We start from the raw sequence: 18,165 nt of genomic DNA on the forward strand, positions 1-18,165 counted from the left end.
GTTGTGTTTTGTGTTTATTTGTAAAACGTTAACAAATGTTCTAAAAATGTATGAGATGTATTTGAAAGATATGTTAGTCAACAGGGGTAGAAATATTTGATTGTGTAGTAATGGGTTAGGAGAAGTCAGATAAGATCCTTCCACATTTGGCGAGCAGTTGTAATTCAGCTGTGGAGGTGAATCCTGTGGGCAGACTGAGCAGCCACCCAATGACCCCACCCGTGTTGAAGTGTAGAATATTGTTGGTTCGTTATGAAACTGTGGCGGGCATAATTAACGGGAAATACTGTAGCCTGATCCGTGTCCCTCCAGCTGATCAGTGAGGGATGACGTTTCCTATAGAGAATTGAACTCATACATGGATTCAGATGTCCTGAATATAAATATGAAGTAATGGAACATACTTCTGTATATGAGTAAGTATGATGATTGTGAAAATGAAAATGAAGACAAAGCTGACAGAAGTAGAGGTGATAAACTAGATTCACATGATCTGAGTCACGTGATTGATGTGTTTTGTTATTTCAGAGTTCTTGTGCTATAGGTTTATTTTATAATAATTTATTTAAAAATCAATACATAGGCTAGATAAGACCAGGGACCATTAAAGTTACTGTACTTATTTATATTGAAATAGAGAGCATGTATACAGACACCATCATTGTGGCATGTCTTGATAAACAACAGTGAAGTTGTCAATAAATAAAAAATAAATAAGTTAGTAAAGTTCTGATCAGTCAAGAATAGACGTGGTTTAAATAGTAATATCTATTATAGACTGTGGGCTAAAATGCACTAGAAGCCTTATTCTCCTTTACAATATTACACTGGCTACATGTTTACAATCAGGCAGGCAAACTGATTACAATATACAATAATTAAGATTAGTGTATATGATGGAATAGTAGCATTAGAATGTACCACAGGTCACTAAATTTGGGCTTTCTATGAATAAAACATTCTCTGGGGGGTCATGCCCTCTGACCCTATAGGTGGGAACTGTTTCTCACTGGATGGCTACTCCATATCCTTGTGGAACACTGATCAGGGCTCAGATATAAAAGCCATGGTACAGAGAAAACAAGAAAATGAAAGGATCAGAAAGGCAATGAACAAATGTCTGGAGAAGCACTAGATATGACAGAAATATCACATGAAACTTGGTGAGCTGGTGTCAGGTTGGGTGTGGTCACAATTAGGGAAATGTGTCCCCCTGTCCAGAATTCCTGATGGCTGGCCTGCATAGAGGCAGCATCTGTGTGGAAAGGTTAAGTGTCGGTGATCAGCCATTGAGTTCATGTGGTAATGCATCAGACGGTCAGAATCTGGTAGAGCTATCGTATACAATAGTTTTGGTGCAACAGCTTTTACTGTATCTTACATGACAAAAGCAGGATGATTAGAAGAGATTACTGTGGAGGGAGCCTGTGTTTGTGGCAGTGCTGTCTGCAGATGAAGGAGAACTCTATGAGACATTAGAGGTGAACTAGTACATTTGCAGTTTGGTTTAGTAACAACATATAAAATATATTTATTTTTAACATGTGTGTGAAATGTTATACAGATGTGATTGTAAATTAATAACAGTGCACTTTATTATCTGATTCCAGTATTCATGATTAGAAATGTGCTAGAAGCTGTGTCTAACACAATTTCAACACAGAGTGAGTTTAACAAGAGTTATATTCCCTAACATTATTTTGGATGATTTTAATTCATTTAAATTATAAAAATGAAACATTATATCCTGTTTAAATCATGAAGCTGAGTATGAACCATGATTACATTTGTACACATTAATTGGCAGAGCAGTAGAAATGATTTGTGTTCAAAGTGCTGCTTTCACAAAGATTGTTTTAAGGTTAATATTTCATGTTAAGGTCAGTTCATCCTAATGACATGTCAATATTAGTTTTTGTCAATAAAAAGTATAAATGTAATAATATCAAATTTCAGTGTTAGGGAAAACCTTTTTATGTGAATATAAAATCTCCAATCACTGTTGTTGTCTTGATTTGTGTTTTCACTACACCTTTTACAGTTAACTCCATGTCATTATCCTTATATATATATATATATATATATGTATATATATATATATACATATATATATATATACACACACACAACAGAGTTATTTTTATGCGAGCAAAGTTTATAAAAGTTTTTCCAACATGTCTTCATGTAAATGAACTAGCCTGTACCACTTGGTAAAATTTGGTATGATGGATACAAAGGGGATTGTTTCAATAGCTAATTTACATCTCTTTTGCCATTGGTCAAGTGGTTGTGTCATTAGCATCTTGTAGGAGGGTTCTTTTTTGTTTCTTGTATAAATGTGGTGTGAAGATGAGGTGAAACAGAAGGCTCAGCTACACAGCTTTACATCTGTCTTTCTGGACTACTGCCTTTGGTGAAATTAAAAGAGGTACAAGACTACAATAGTATTTATACAAATCATTTTTGCCATTTTTTTTCCTGTGAGATTGAAGTTTGTTGTTAGTTTATAAGGTAATTAAATATATATATTTGCAAGGTACATACCGTATATTGATTAATGAAGTGAATGAATTTTGTATGTGTAACTTTGTAATCTTTCTGTTGACAGAACATGGCTTGTCAATCGCCCAGTAAATTTGCCACCATAGACCATGATGATGTAGTGGCAGCTTCGAATTCTCTACAGCTTGCATGTGTAAGTTTTGAGTGCTTTATTTTATTCGTGTTTATGGTAATATGTGTCATGTTGACTGTAGTAAGCCTATGTAGGTTGTATAATATGTGTTTTGTTTGTTGTGTGTGTTGCAGTATTCATGTCTGGATCCATCACTAAGCCGTGACCAAGTATACCGCCGTATTGTAGATGCCAACTCACTGGTATCTACAGTTATGGACAGTTTGGTGAAGTTACTGCGGTCAACGCACAAAGAGGCTGAATACTTGCAAAATGAGGTGGACGAAACGGACAAGCGATGCGAGAAGTTGCAGAAGCAACTGAAGGACACTCAGGCCCAGCAACAATTTCGTCAAGATGGTAAGAGTTAGAAATATTCACTTAAATCAAAAATTGCAAGTTTGAGTTTCCATTACAAATATGTAGTCATTATGCGACAAAGGCATATTGAAGTGTGCATCTTATATAATATGTACTGTGAAGTGCAACAGCAAGTCAGAAGCAAGATGCATTAGATGTCATGAACACACTTTCTTGAAAGGTGTGAACATAATCATAGATAATTGAAAATTATTATTATTATGTTTCAAATTGTTATTTGTGGGTGGAAGAATTTAGCACCATTTAATTACATAATTGTTGTTAATAAGGAAGGCCTTCTTAGGGACATTCATGCTGTGTTTTATGAATAGACTGTATTTTTGTAATCAGTTGTGGTTGACAGAAGTTTTGAATTTCTGAATACATGTCAGTATCCTAAGCAGTGGTCATTTTTACAGCTTTGGTAATTTGTATTTGTTAACAACTACATGAATACATTAACAATGTGAGGTATAGTAATATGTATGAAGATGTAATTGAAATATGTTGTCACTCAGATACCATTTACAGTCATAGACAATTGTGTATGTACAAAGTTTCATGATTCTGGTGGCAAGTATATCAGTATCATGTCTGTTGGATATGGCCATGGCATTCTCAGAAGGATTTTCCATCAGTTACTATTGTTATTGACACATGTGTGTGTTTGTGTTTGCATTGTGTTATAGAAGTGTCTCACGGCAAAATGATGGCTGTGGCTCTTGAAGTGGAGTTGCTGAATGATGACAAGGAAGCAAAAGTCTGTTCCTGGAAGGACTTAGTAAAAGAAGTGGTGTTGGACGAGGTCGATGTAGATGTGCCCAGCAGCTCTGATGACACCGATTTGGTTTTGGAGTAACTTTCATAATTAGCACTGTGTACTTTTAGCACACACACTTTAAATTGCAACTGTTGTGCTGTTATAAATAGTCTGAATAATGGTGTTGACATTTTTTTTTATAATGTGTGGGGTGTTTATGATGCACTTTTAGTGTGCTCTTAAGATTATGTTCTATTTTATTTTTGCGTTGTATTATATTTTCTTTTCAAACATATTTGCACTAGGACAGAGTCCTTTCTTGTAAAGTATCAGTTCTGCAATAAATACTACTTTTTGAAGAAACTGTTATGTGGTTGTGTTTGATGTTTGTTTGGTAAAATTGAGCAAATGTTCTAAAAATGTATGAGATGTATTTGAAAGATACAACAGGGGGTTCATAGATATTCATTGTGGCATGTCCTGATAAACCACAGTGAAGGTTTCAATAAATAAAAATAAATAAGGTCTATGATTCTGAATTAGTAAAGTTCTGATCAGTCAAGAATAGATGTGGTTTAAATATTAATATCTATTATAGACTGTGGGCTAAAATGCACTAGAAGCCTTATTCTCCTTTACAATGATACACTGGCTACATGTTTACAATCAGGCAGGCAAACTGATTACAATATACAATAATTAAGATTAGTGTATATGATGGAATAGTAGCATTAGAATGTACCACAGGTCACTAAATTTGGGCTTTCTATGAATAAAACATTCTCTGGGGGGTCATGCCCTCTGACCCTATAGGTGGGAACTGTTTCTCACTGGATGGCTACTCCATATCCTTGTGGAACACTGATCAGGGCTCAGATATAAAAGCCATGGTACATAGAAAACAAGAAAATGAAAGGATCAGAAAGGCAATGAACAAATGTCTGGAGAAGCACTAGATATGACAGAAATATCACATGAAACTTGGTGAGCTGGTGTTGGGTTGGGTGTGGTCACAATTAGGGAAATGTGTCCCCCTGTCCAGAATTCCTGATGGCTGGCCTGCATAGAGGCAGCATCTGTGTGGAAAGGTTAAGTGTCGGTGATCAGCCATTGAGTTCATGTGGTAATGCATCAGACGGTCAGAATCTGGTAGAGCTATCGTATACAATAGTTTTGGTGCAACAGCTTTTACTGTATCTTACATGACAAAAGCAGGATGATTAGAAGAGATTACTGTGGAGGGAGCCTGTGTTTGTGGCAGTGCTGTCTGCAGATGAAGGAGAACTCTATGAGACATTAGAGGTGAACTAGTACATTTGCAGTTTGGTTTAGTAACAACATATAAAATATATTTCTTTTTAACATGTATGTGAAATGTTATACAGATGTGATTGTAAATTAATAGCAGTGCACTTTATTATCTGATTCCAGTATTCATGATTAGAAATGTGCTAGAAGCTGTGTCTAACACAATTTCAACACAGAGTGAGTTTAACAAGAGTTATATTCCCTAACATTGTTTTGGATGATTTGAATTCATTTAAATGATAAAAATGAAACATTATATCCTGTTTAAATCATGAAGCTGAGTATGAACCATGATTACATTTGTACACATTAATTGGCAGAGCAGTAGAAATGATTTGTGTTCAAAGTGTTGCTTTCACAAAGATTGTTTTAAGGTTAATATTTCATGTTAAGTTCAGTTCATTTTAATGGCATGTAAATATTAGTTTTTGTCAATAAAAAGTATAAATGTAATAATATCACATTTCAGTGTTAGGGAAAACCTTTTTATTTGAATATAAAATCTCCAATAAATGTTGTTGTCTTGATTTGTGTTTTCGCTAGACCTTTTACAGTTAACTCCATGTCATTATCCTTTATATATATAGGTTAAATTTATATTAGTTTAATTTAAAAGCAATACATAGACTAGATAAGACCTTGCAGCCTTAAAGTAACCGTGTTTATTTATATTTAAATAGAGAGCATTTATGCAACAACCATCATTGTGGCATGTCCTGATAAACCACAGTGAAGGTTTCAATAAATAGAAATAAATAAGGTCTATGATTCTGAATTAGTAAAGTTCTGATCAGTCAAGAATAGACGTGGTTTAAATATTAATATCTATTATAGACTGTGGGCTAAAATGCACTAGAAGCCTTATTCTCCTTTACAATATTACACTGGCTACATGTTTACAATCAGGCAGGCAAACTGATTACAATATACAATAATTAAGATTAGTGTATATGATGGAATAGTAGCATTAGAATGTACCACAGGTCACTAAATTTGGGCTTTCTATGAATAAAACATTCTCTGGGGGGTCATGCCCTCTGACCCTATAGGTGGGAACTGTTTCTCACTGGATGGCTACTCCATATCCTTGTGGAACACTGATCAGGGCTCAGATATAAAAGCCATGGTACAGAGAAAACAAGAAAATGAAAGGATCAGAAAGGCAATGAACAAATGTCTGGAGAAGCACTAGATATGACAGAAATATCACATGAAACTTGGTGAGCTGGTGTCAGGTTGGGTGTGGTCACAATTAGGGAAATGTGTCCCCCTGTCCAGAATTCCTGATGGCTGGCCAGCTTAGAGGCAGCATCTGTGTGGAAAGGTTAAGTGTCGGTGATCAGCCATTGAGTTCATGTGGTAATGCATCAGACGGTCAGAATCTGGTAGAGCTATCGTATACAATAGTTTTGGTGCAACAGCTTTTACTGTATCTTACATGACAAAAGCAGGATGATTAGAAGAGATTACTGTGGAGGGAGCCTGTGTTTGTGGCAGTGCTGTCTGCAGATGAAGGAGAACTCTATGAGACATTAGAGGTGAACTAGTACATTTGCAGTTTGGTTTAGTAACAACATATAAAACATATTTGTTTTTAACATGTGTGTGAAATGTTATACAGATGTGACTGTAAATTAATAGCAGTGCATTTTATTATCTGATTCCAGTATTCATGATAAGAATTGTGCTAGAAGCTGTGTCTAACACAATTTCAACACAGAGTGAGTTTAACAAGAGTTATATTCCCTAACATTGTTTTGGATGATTTGAATTCATTTAAATTATAAAAATGAAACATTATATACTGTATAAATCATGAAGCTGAGTATGAACCATGATTACATTTGTACACATTAATTGGCAGAGCAGTAGAAATGATTTGTGTCAATAAAAAGTATAAATGTAATAATATCACATTTCAGTGTTAGGGAAAACCTTTTTATGTGAATATAAAATCTCCAATAACTGTTGTTACACTACATAACATAAACATGACATTTTAAATTAAACTATTATTAAATAAACCTGTATAAATATTATATACAGTATATATAGTGTATATATATATGTGTATATATATACATATATACACATATATATATACACAGCATATATAGTATAAGTATAATGTAAATGGTTCTGTTTCATCATTAGAGGTTCAAGATAGTATATTTCATATTTTCATATTATTTTTATCACTGATTAACCAACAAGAATAGATTATATTCTTTTTAAGTTGTATTTCTATGTAAACTTTTTCCCCAGACAATGTTTTAATTGGTTAGTGTCATGCTGTTGGTGACGCCCACAGAAACCCACATGTGTTGTGATTAGTTCCTTGTTTTTAGACACGCCCACAGAAACCTGCATGCCTGCACATATAATGCTGTTACCCTCAGGATCAATTCAATCTCTTGTTTTTTTAACAAGCGAGTAAATCTCCTGGTAACAGTAGAACACATTGGATCGAGCTTTCAGGACACCTCTGACAAATCTACAGATTTGATTTCCAACCAGTTCCTCTTGGTTTGAAGGTGCGTTTTAGCTCTTGCATTTATTTTCCATTTAGCCTACTTCTAAAAGAGCATCTGGTCGCGTAATGTTTCAGTGAGTGATTGTGTTTCGGTTTAAAAAGTGACCTTTTTTTAAGCCAAATCTTGGTTGATTGTAACTGTATACTTTAGTCAGATGAAGAATTTAAGTCATCGGACATCTGAATCAGTTATAGAAACATAGAGCATAGAAAATTTTACATTATATCTGTACAGAGACCGGACCAAACTCTTTATGTTGAGTGTTGATCGAACAGCAGCATAGCCTGGCACTGATCCATCCAGAAAACAAGCTTTTTAAAAGTTGCTTTTAGCATGAATTCGTACTTCTTACGAATTGGCATTATTATATAGGCAGTTCGGCACACTTTTGATCCGTTTTCAACGTCGCACATTTATGCCTGTTTGACGTTCTGTGAAGTGTTGATGGAACAGCTAACGTTACAAGGTTTGTACATGAAAATGATATGCATGCAAACAGGTTTCACTTTAAAACAACAGTTATTGTGTAGTCTGGGTGCCATACATATGCGTATCAGCTGCTTGATTAGACTGCAAATGCCAGTTTGACGAAAAATTACCCACCTATGGCCCATTAGCTGGCACAAGAATATGTGTTAATGAGCTCAGATGCAAATTACAAACACTGGTACTGATTCAGCAATTTTACCATTAAACTGTTAAAACACTACAATGTTCAGTATAAATCAAATTTGTCATACTCATGTATAATAGTGTGTGATGTATTTACATTTAATGTTTTTATTCCAAACATATTTAAAAATGATGGTGTTCTGGAAATTATAGGGTTTGGTATAATTATATTTAATAATTTAAGTGATATACAGTAGGTTATGTGCACACAGTAATCATAGGTCAAAACAGTATAAATTGTGATGAAATTGTAAAAGGCAGAACTGGTAAAATGAAGAGTTGTTTGGGAGCCTAAAGAGTCGGAACTTCTATTACAGATGAGTCTGTGCTGCTGGGTTGTGTCATATAATTTATGGTTCTGGCCCACTTGAAACCCAACTGCACTTGGCTGCTCTAGTTGTTTGCAACTCTGGGTCACTATATCGGTACAATGAAGTTTTTAGGGGCGTACAATTGTCATTATTAATCAATTGGGTTTATATATTTTCAGATGCTGCGTAAAAGATCCCTTCGTCCATCTCAGGCAGCGCAGCAGAACACAGCTGGCAATATTTTCGGTATGTAGCAAGTTATTTGTTTTCTACATGCTGTCCTTATGTGTGTAAGGTGTATATTGTTGCATTATTTCTTTGCAGGATGGTGCATAATTATTTTGTCTACATAAATAATGCTGTGTTAAGTTTCATTGTGTGGTGTCTTTGTGTGTTTATCAATAGTTTGCGGAACAGGATATTGCCATAAATTGGAAAAATGGCCAATTTCCTCCTTTACTGGGCGAAGGCACAAGTTGGTCATGCCTCCTGACTCTCCAGACAAGAAGGTATTATTGTTGATAGAGTTAATGAACAAAGTACTAAATCTTGTGATAATTTGTGATTTTTATTCTAAAAATATCCTTTCTGTTGTTCCAGTTTGTCCTGCTTGTTGGATGCTCCCATCTACGAGCCATTGCAGATGGTTACGTGAAGATGCCAGAGGGGCTTTCCTTTGGTGTCATGTCGACGCCGGGGGCCTGTGCAGCTGAGTTGCGGACGGAGGTGATGAATTCTGTTGTCCCGCGAACACCTGATGTCGTCTGTCTTTTGGCCCCAAGCAGCGACCTCACAGCGAGCCGAACCATCGACGAGGCAGGGATAGCTTTTGGCAAGCTCCTGTACAGTGTCTGCAGTCTGTGGCCTCAGGTATTATATCTGTGGTATTAAAATGAATGTTTATGTATGAGCTGTTAATGTGTATGACATTTTAGTCATTAACATCTATTTTAAAACAGGTGATGGTGTTGGATTTTCCTCCGAGGTTGGATGTAGCTGTGGATCTGCAGGACCAACTGAGGCAAGAGTTTCATCGTGTGGCTGCACGTGCAGGTATGTTTAAAGAAAGAGTTTAAGTACAGTTACAAGTTTAACAAGTTGTATACTCCTGGGCACACTATTTGAATAAATGTTATCGTTCCATATTAGTCGTTATGGTTTCATGCTACTTAAAAAACAAATTCACCTTTTTAAGATTATACATTTGTTGTTGGCAATAATCATATTATTTCCATAATATTTATTATGATTTTTTATTAACTAAAAGGTATAACTTTCCTGATATGCATTATGATTATGTAAATATTTAAAAACATATAAAAAAAAGTTTCATTGTAGGTTGGCAATATATTGTAAACACAGTGTCAAAATATTCAATTTCAATAATGTATGATGTTTCTTATTTTTTTAAGGTGTCAAGTACGTCTTTACTGCTGAGCATTTTCCTGTGCACAACCTTAAGCTGTGGAGCCAAGACGGCGTAAGTATATATGTTGTGACATGGCAAATGCATAAGTGCGATGTACCCTTTTTGTCGTTGATATAAGTTCAAATCATACAGATGCGTATTGATTGTAAGATATTTGGGTTTAATTACTGTAAAATTACTTATTTTGCAGGTTCATTTGAGTGACAGTGAGGGAATGGGCATTTTGGCAAAGCTGTTCTGGACTTCTGCTCATCTGCACCTGGAGACAACTGCACCAAAGCCACAGGTTGCTCCTGAGACATCACTGCCTGCTAGAAGATTCTCTCCAAAGGTGGTCATGAAGGAAGAGGTCGCTGCAACACAGCCATGTCAAACAGACGAAGAAGGATATATGACTGTTAGTTACAGCAGCAAGGTAAGATGTTGCACACTGTAATAAAATGATTGAGATTGTGTGGAGAAAGTGATATATAATATGGTATCTTTGTAATTGACAAAGGGTACTAATTATGCTATTTGTAATTACAGAGGCAGCATTCTTGGGAACCTAAGCAGTCCCATGGAGCACCCAAGATGAGGATTGTTCAGCAACAAGTTTGTTATGTTTGTATTATGGGTTAATTATTAGGATATGTTTATTGATTGTTTGTTTATGGATTACCTTTTGAGAAGAGAAAATGTCAATGATAGTTTTCTGCTATTTTGTTTGAAGGTTTTGAAGGAGTGTTCCAAATAGAAAACTCTTCAGTTTTATGCTTTGCTCATTAATATATAAATAGTTATACTTTAATAATTTCAAACACTGAAAAAATACATGATTTTCAAAGCTGTTTTTTCACTGCATTTTTTAAAGGTGGAGGCCACCCCACCAAATGTGGATGTCTCTCCACAGGCGTCAACTTCCAGGGCCGTGCCAGTGGTTGTGGAAGAACAGGGTCATTGTATGTCAACAAGAACTGTCAATGGTAAGAGTGATGCGAATATTAATGCTTGCATGTGTTTAGCAAAATTTCAATCGCCTATTGTTGCTGGGACTGATGTCAGAGAAACAGCATTGCACAGTAATGTGAATGAAGGGCTAGCATGTAGTCTTGTGGCAGCAATCAAACATGGGATTGCTCCTGTATGTACATGGAAAGGGTGAAGATGTTGATTGCATCCTTCTAGAAGGGAGTAAAATAGCAAAGACAATGCAGCAAAGTAATGCTATGGCAAAAAAAAATTGTTAAGTTGACAAAACAGCATGGTGTGTTTGGCAGTAACTGGGAGGTTAATATTGGGCTTCCGAGGTACAGTGAAACAGAGCTGATAGATGAGCATACAGTAATGTGCGAAACTATGGAAAACATTTCAAGACAGATGCAATGTGTCTGTTGCACCTCCATGGCGCATTTAATACCATAATTCAGCACAAAGATTATTATGTGGTGTGTCTGGGTTGGCATCCAATATTGGAAGGTCTGTGGCTGTTTTCAACACATGCCTTGGTGACCTGATGTTTCATATCACAAATCTAAGCTAGTAGAAAAGTGTGTAATTATTTGTGTTTGTTGTATGTTTAGATCGAGAATCCTCTTCAGCTGTGTGCAAGTTTGGACGGAAAGTCTTCAAAGTGAATACAGGTTAGTATCATTGCCTTTGTTTGAAAGTACATGTTGTTGTTGTTGTTATTGTGCAAAGTTGGTGATTGTCACTTGTTTTACATTGTGGTGGTTATTGTTGCAGGTGTGGAGGTGTGTTTCTTGACGGATTCAATGTATCTTGGGCTTGAAGACACGATCTCCAACATCAATGCGTTTGTGCATCCTGGAACAACTGGTTCTCGCAGTTTGTCCCAGAACATCGATCATTTTAAGAAGTTAAGTGGAGGGGCGATAGTTGTTATCCACCTCGGGACCAACGACATTGCCACTGGTGTAAGTCCCAGTTTGCTTGTGCAGCACATGGATTCTTTGATACATGGAATTCAGCGCGGACGTGAGGACATACACTTTGCCGTTTGTTCCGTGTTGCCTCGACCTGTGGATCAACATAACACCAAAGCACTGCTGAAGCAGTTCAACGCACTGATGGAGAGGAAGACAACACAGATGTGTAATGTCACATTTCTGCGTACCAACAAATATTTTCTTTCAAGAGGGGAAGTTCTTTGTCATTTGTTTGACAGGGATGGTTTGCATTTGAACCTGAAGGGCAAAGACATTTTGTTTTCTTATTTCAAGAAGTTTTTGTGGCATTTCTGTCGTCATGAGTAGTTGTCTACGGGTGTTTTCACACTTGTTCCCTTTCAATCCTCCAAAGGAACTCAGAGCGATGACTCAGCATTTTGTGTGCATATGTCAACACTCCAAAAGAAATTTTAACCCTCTGAAAGGAACCGTACTCAGACTTCTTCGTGAGGTGGTATAACTACGGTTAGTTTCAAGTTCGCGTTGATGCATGCTTAATCTGTGTATTGTGAACACAAAGTGCTCCAGGTGTGCGTTGCCTTTTCCCAATATATTTTAGCTTTCTAGAATTTGCTTGTATTTTGTTTTGTGACGTTCATTTCTATAACACTTTGACTGAGGTAGCAGTCATTTAGAGAAGTTCTATAAAAATGTGTATTGCTCATAATGTGTTATGTCAATTTAAATTTAAATAAAAAAAACTACTTTATGAAGTAAATGTCATGAGGTTGTGTTTTGTGTTTATTTGTAAAACGTTAACAAATGTTCTAAAAATGTATGAGATGTATTTGAAAGATATGTTAGTCAACAGGGGTAGAAATATTTGATTGTGTAGTAATGGGTTAGGAGAAGTCAGATAAGATCCTTCCACATTTGGCGAGCAGTTGTAATTCAGCTGTGGAGGTGAATCCTGTGGGCAGACTGAGCAGCCACCCAATGACCCCACCCGTGTTGAAGTGTAGAATATTGTTGGTTCGTTATGAAACTGTGGCGGGCATAATTAACGGGAAATACTGTAGCCTGATCCGTGTCCCTCCAGCTGATCAGTGAGGGATGACGTTTCCTATAGAGAATTGAACTCATACACGGATTCAGATGTCCTGAATATAAATATGAAGTAATGGAACATACTTCTGTATATGAGTAAGTATGATGATTGTGAAAATGAAAATGAAGACAAAGCTGACAGAAGTAGAGGTGATAAACTAGATTCACATGATCTGAGTCACGTGATTGATGTGTTTTGTTATTTCAGAGTTCTTGTGCTATAGGTTTATTTTATAATAATTTATTTAAAAATCAATACATAGGCTAGATAAGACCAGGGACCATTAAAGTTACTGTGCTTATTTATATTGAAATAGAGAGCATGTATACAGACACCATCATTGTGGCATGTCTTGATAAACAACAGTGAAGTTGTCAATAAATACAAAATAAATAAGTTAGTAAAGTTCTGATCAGTCAAGAATAGACGTGGTTTAAATATTAATATCTATTATAGACTGTGGGCTAAAATGCACTAGAAGCCTTATTCTCCTTTACAATGATACACTGGCTACATGTTTACAATCAGGCAGGCAAACTGATTACAATATACAATAATTAAGATTAGTGTATATGATGGAATAGTAGCATTAGAATGTACCACAGGTCACTAAATTTGTGCTTTCTATGAATAAAACATTCTCTGGGGGGTCATGCCCTCTGACCCTATAGGTGGGAACTGTTTCTCACTGGATGGCTACTCCATATCCTTGTGGAACACTGATCAGGGCTCAGATATAAAAGCCATGGTACAGAGAAAACAAGAAAATGAAAGGATCAGAAAGGCAATGAACAAATGTCTGGAGAAGCACTAGATATGACAGAAATATCACATGAAACTTGGTGAGCTGGTGTCAGGTTGGGTGTGGTCACAATTAGGGAAATGTGTCCCCCTGTCCAGAATTCCTGATGGCTGGCCAGCTTAGAGGCAGCATCTGTGTGGAAAGGTTAAGTGTCGGTGATAAGCCACTGAGTAGATGTGGTAATGCATCAGACGGTCAGAATCTGGTAGAGCTATTGTATATGATAGAGTTGGTTCACCAGCTTTTACTGTATCTTACATGACAAAAGCAGGATGATTAGAAGAGATTACTGTGGAGGGAGCCTGTGTTTGTGGCAGTGCTGTCTGCAGATGAAGGAGAACTCTATGAGACATATAAAATATATTTCTTTTTAACATGTGTGTGAAATGTTATACAGATGTGATTGTAAATTAATAGCAGTGCACTTTATTATCTGATTCCAGTATTCATGATTAGAAATGTGCTAGAAGCTGTGTCTAACACAATTTCAACACAGAGTGAGTTTAACAAGAGTTATATTCCCTAACATTGTTTTGGATGATTTTAATTAATTTAAATTATAAAAAAACATTATATCCTGTATAAATCATGAAGCTGAGTATGAATCATGATTACATTTGTACACATTAATTGGCAGAGCAGTAGAAATGATTTGTGTTCAAAGTGTTGCTTTCACAAAGATTGTTTTAAGGTTAATATTTCATGTTAAGGTCAGTTCATCCTAATGACATGTAAATATTAGTTTTTGTCAATAAAAAGTATAAATGTAATAATATCACATTTCAGTGTTAGGGAAAACCTTTTTATGTGAATATAAAATCTCCAATAACTGTTGTTACACTACATGACATAAACATGACATTTTAAATTAAACTATTATTAAATAAACCTGTATAAATATTATATACAGTATATATAGTTTATATATGTACATATATATACATATATACATATGTATATATATACACAGCATATATAGTATAAGTATAAATGGTTCTGTTTCATCATTAGAGGTTCAAGATAGTATATTTCATATTTTCATATTATTTTTATCACTGATTAACCAACAAGAATAGATTATATTCTTTTTAAGTTGTATTTCTATGTAAACTTTTTCCCCAGACAATGTTTTAATTGGTTAGTGGCATGCTGTTGGCGACGCCCACAGAAAGCCACCTGTGTTGTGATTAGTTCCTTGTTTTTAGACACGCCCACAGAAACCTGCATGCCTGCACATATAACGATAGTTACGAATGTAACTACGGTTCTATGAATCCTGGATGACCACCAGAGGCAGTGCTTCAACACTGAATATCTTCGTCTCGCGCATGCGCAGGTCGAGTATTAATATCAACAAAGTCACGTGTGACCTCGGATGACCCTTAGGTATAAGTTCCGGTGTCATCCACGAGATCAGTCCTACAGAATCTTCTCGCGGGATCACGAGATTCTGAGTGACTAGAACTCTGGCGGTCATCCAGGATTCATAGAACCGTAGTTACATTCGTAACTATCGTTCTATTTCATCCTTACTGACCGCCAGAGGCAGTGCTTCAACACTGGATGACTTATAACAACAGAGTCACGAGGAATCCTCGAGTACATACCCCATAAAGATGAAGCAGAGGAACTCGGCTGAAGGACCACGCCCAGTGGATGGGGGGTGGCCACATTGACTCTATAATATCTGAAGAATGTGCTCGGTGACGTCCCTGAGGCCGCGGCACATATGTCCTCCAAGGGGACCCCTCTCAGGGTTGCCCATGATGTGGAAACACTCCTGGTAGAGTGGCACCTTACTGTGGATGGAGGAGAACGGTCATTCACCTTGTATGCGTGGGAAATCACTTCCACGATCCAGTTGGGACAGGCGCTGCTTTGAGAGCGCACAGCCCTTCTTGGGACCGCCGTAACAGATAAAGAGTTGCTCTGACCGCCGTATGCATGCGGTGGCTTCTACATAGGCTCTAAGGGCCCGCACTGGGCATAACAGCCCTGCCCTCTCCTCCCCATCTCCTTTAGGGGTTTGAAACTGGGCAAGCCGAATAGGCTGATTGTGATGTGATCGTGACAGCACCTTAGGGAGGAACGCTGTATTTGGCCACAAAGTGACACCTGAGCCATCTGAGTTCCACCTCAGACGTGAATTGTTCACTGACAAGGCATGTAGCTCGCCTACACGCTTTGCAGAAGTGATGGCAAGGAGAAATGAAGTTTTGGCCGACAGCCACCTCAGCTCTGCCTGTACTAAGGGTTCAAAGGGAGGCAAGCATAGAGCGTCCAGCACCAGGGGCAGGTCCCATGCGGGAGCCCTCGGAGTGCTCGGGGGACGCAGCCGCAGAGCCCCTTTTAAGAAGAGAGACACAAGCCTGTTGCTCCCCACAGTGTTATTATCGACCCTATCGTGCTGCGATGAAATAGCAGCCACATACACCTTCAGTGTAGATGGAGACCGGCCACCTTCCATGAGGGACTGCAGAAACTTCAGCATTGTAGGCACCGAGCAATGTACTGGGTCCTCTTTCTGAACTGTACACCATTCAGAGAACAACTTCCACCTGTTCTCGTACTGCAGGCGGGTAGATGGTGCTCTGGCATTCAGAATAGTCTTTCTGACGGGCTCTATGCAATCAGTCAGCATTGGGTCGGGCCCTCCAGCGGCCAAACCCACAGCTGAAGGCGGCTGGGGTCGGGATGCCAGATCTGACCCCCCAGCTGAGATAAGAGGTCTGTTCTGCTGGGGAGGCGCCAGGGCGTCCCGCAGCAGAGTCTGTGCAGCAGTGAGAACCCTATCCTTGCTGGCCAGAAGGGGGCCACCAGGAGAAGTCTGTGGCCCTGCTGAAACACTCTGAGAAGCGTTGGTAGGATCAGAGGGAACGGTGGGAAGGCATAGAGGAGACTCTCTGGCCACGTGTGAGCCAGAGTATCTTGACCTAGAGGGCTGGTCTTCTCCCTCAAGGAGAACCAGAGGAGGCAGTGGGTTGACATCTCTGAGGCAAAGAGATCCACCTCTGCTCTGCCGAAGAGACTCCATATTTTGTGCACCACCTGTGGGTGAAGGCTCCCCTCCCCCGGCGGGGGTTTGTGACGGGAGAGGAAATCTGCGACAAGGTTCCGTTCCCCTGGCAAATACATTGCCCGTAGGCTGGTCAGGCGAGAGGCTGCCCATGTCAGGAGAGCCTGGGATGTCTGCAGCAACCATGCAGAATTGGTGCCCCCTTGGTGGTTTATATAAAAGACGGTCGATGTGTTGTCCGACCGGACGAGCACATGCTTCCCTCTCAGGTATGGCAGGAAGTGCTTGAGCGCTAGGTGCACTGCACGTAGCTCCAGCACATTGACATGCTCTGTGCGGTCCAGAGCAGACCACTGTCCCCGAGCAGTCTTGTTCTGCCACACTGCACCCCACCCAGAGAGGCAGGCATGTTGTGACGGTGATGTCTTAGTCTACCCGATTAGCCTGAGCGAGAGCACTCTGCCAATGCGAGGACAGTAACGTTATGGTAATAAATGCCAAGTTAGCCTGAGCGAGAGCACCCTGCTAATGCGAGGACAGTAACGTTATGGTAATAAATGCCAAGTTAGCCTGAGCGAGAGCACTCTGCTAACTGTGAAGGCAGTAACGTTATGGTAATCAATGCCAAGTTAGCCTGAGCGAGAGCACTCTGCTAACTGGGGAGAACGTGCAGGAAACCGTCTGTGTAGTGAGAGGAGAGCGAGCACACTGTCTTCACTAGCACAGTAACTGTCAACGTTGTGAAAACAATGCCGAAATTAGCCTGAGCGTTCTTTAGAGCACTCTGCTAATTAATAAGGCAGTAAAGTTTATAGTAAACGACGCGTATAGTAATGTTACCACTATACTTAGCTGTTGCTGGTGTCGCGCCGAGTTAGTTTGAGCGAGGGCGCGCTGCTAACCGTAAACACAGAAGCTATAGTAAGCTGTTCGTTATAGTGCTACACAGAGCAGAGAGGAGAGCTGGACGCCTCCTCCCTGACAGCCCGTTGTCAAACGGTAAACACTGAGCGGACACGCTCTTGTTAGTATCTCACTAGTTTAGCATGAGCTAACGCTCTGCTAACTGTGCACAGACGTTATTGTTATAGAAAACAATGTAAATCGATCTCACCGGGTGATGTACACATTGGAGGATGTCCTTATCACGCTGGTGATGACCAGGATAGGTGCGTCCGCCGTCTCCTCCGTCGGAGGACCGAACGGCGGACAAACACAGTTTGATGGGCGGCTCGTCGCAGCCTTTGGAGGGCGAAACTCCGCAACTCCGACCGGTGGTCACAAGGCTACCGGCGACGAGCT

The 18,165-nt window shown here is 38.7% G+C and overlaps 1 protein-coding gene across 1 annotated transcript; it reads left to right on the forward strand.

The window, feature by feature from the left end:
• The first annotated feature begins 8,720 nt into the window (after positions 1-8,720).
• On the forward strand, positions 8,721-12,730 carry LOC141777736 (uncharacterized). Its single transcript, XM_074652252.1, has 10 exons — positions 8,721-8,865; positions 9,025-9,128; positions 9,220-9,489; positions 9,579-9,672; positions 10,032-10,099; positions 10,239-10,463; positions 10,577-10,642; positions 10,902-11,013; positions 11,611-11,670; positions 11,774-12,730. The coding sequence occupies exons 1-10, from the start codon at positions 8,799-8,801 to the stop codon at positions 12,301-12,303; spliced, it is 1,596 nt and encodes a 531-aa protein (XP_074508353.1). The 5' UTR covers positions 8,721-8,798; the 3' UTR covers positions 12,304-12,730.
• Positions 12,731-18,165: the final 5,435 nt, after the last annotated feature.

This window comes from Sebastes fasciatus, chromosome 11 (assembly GCF_043250625.1).
Source record: "Sebastes fasciatus isolate fSebFas1 chromosome 11, fSebFas1.pri, whole genome shotgun sequence".
Classification (NCBI taxonomy): domain Eukaryota; kingdom Metazoa; phylum Chordata; class Actinopteri; order Perciformes; family Sebastidae; genus Sebastes; species Sebastes fasciatus.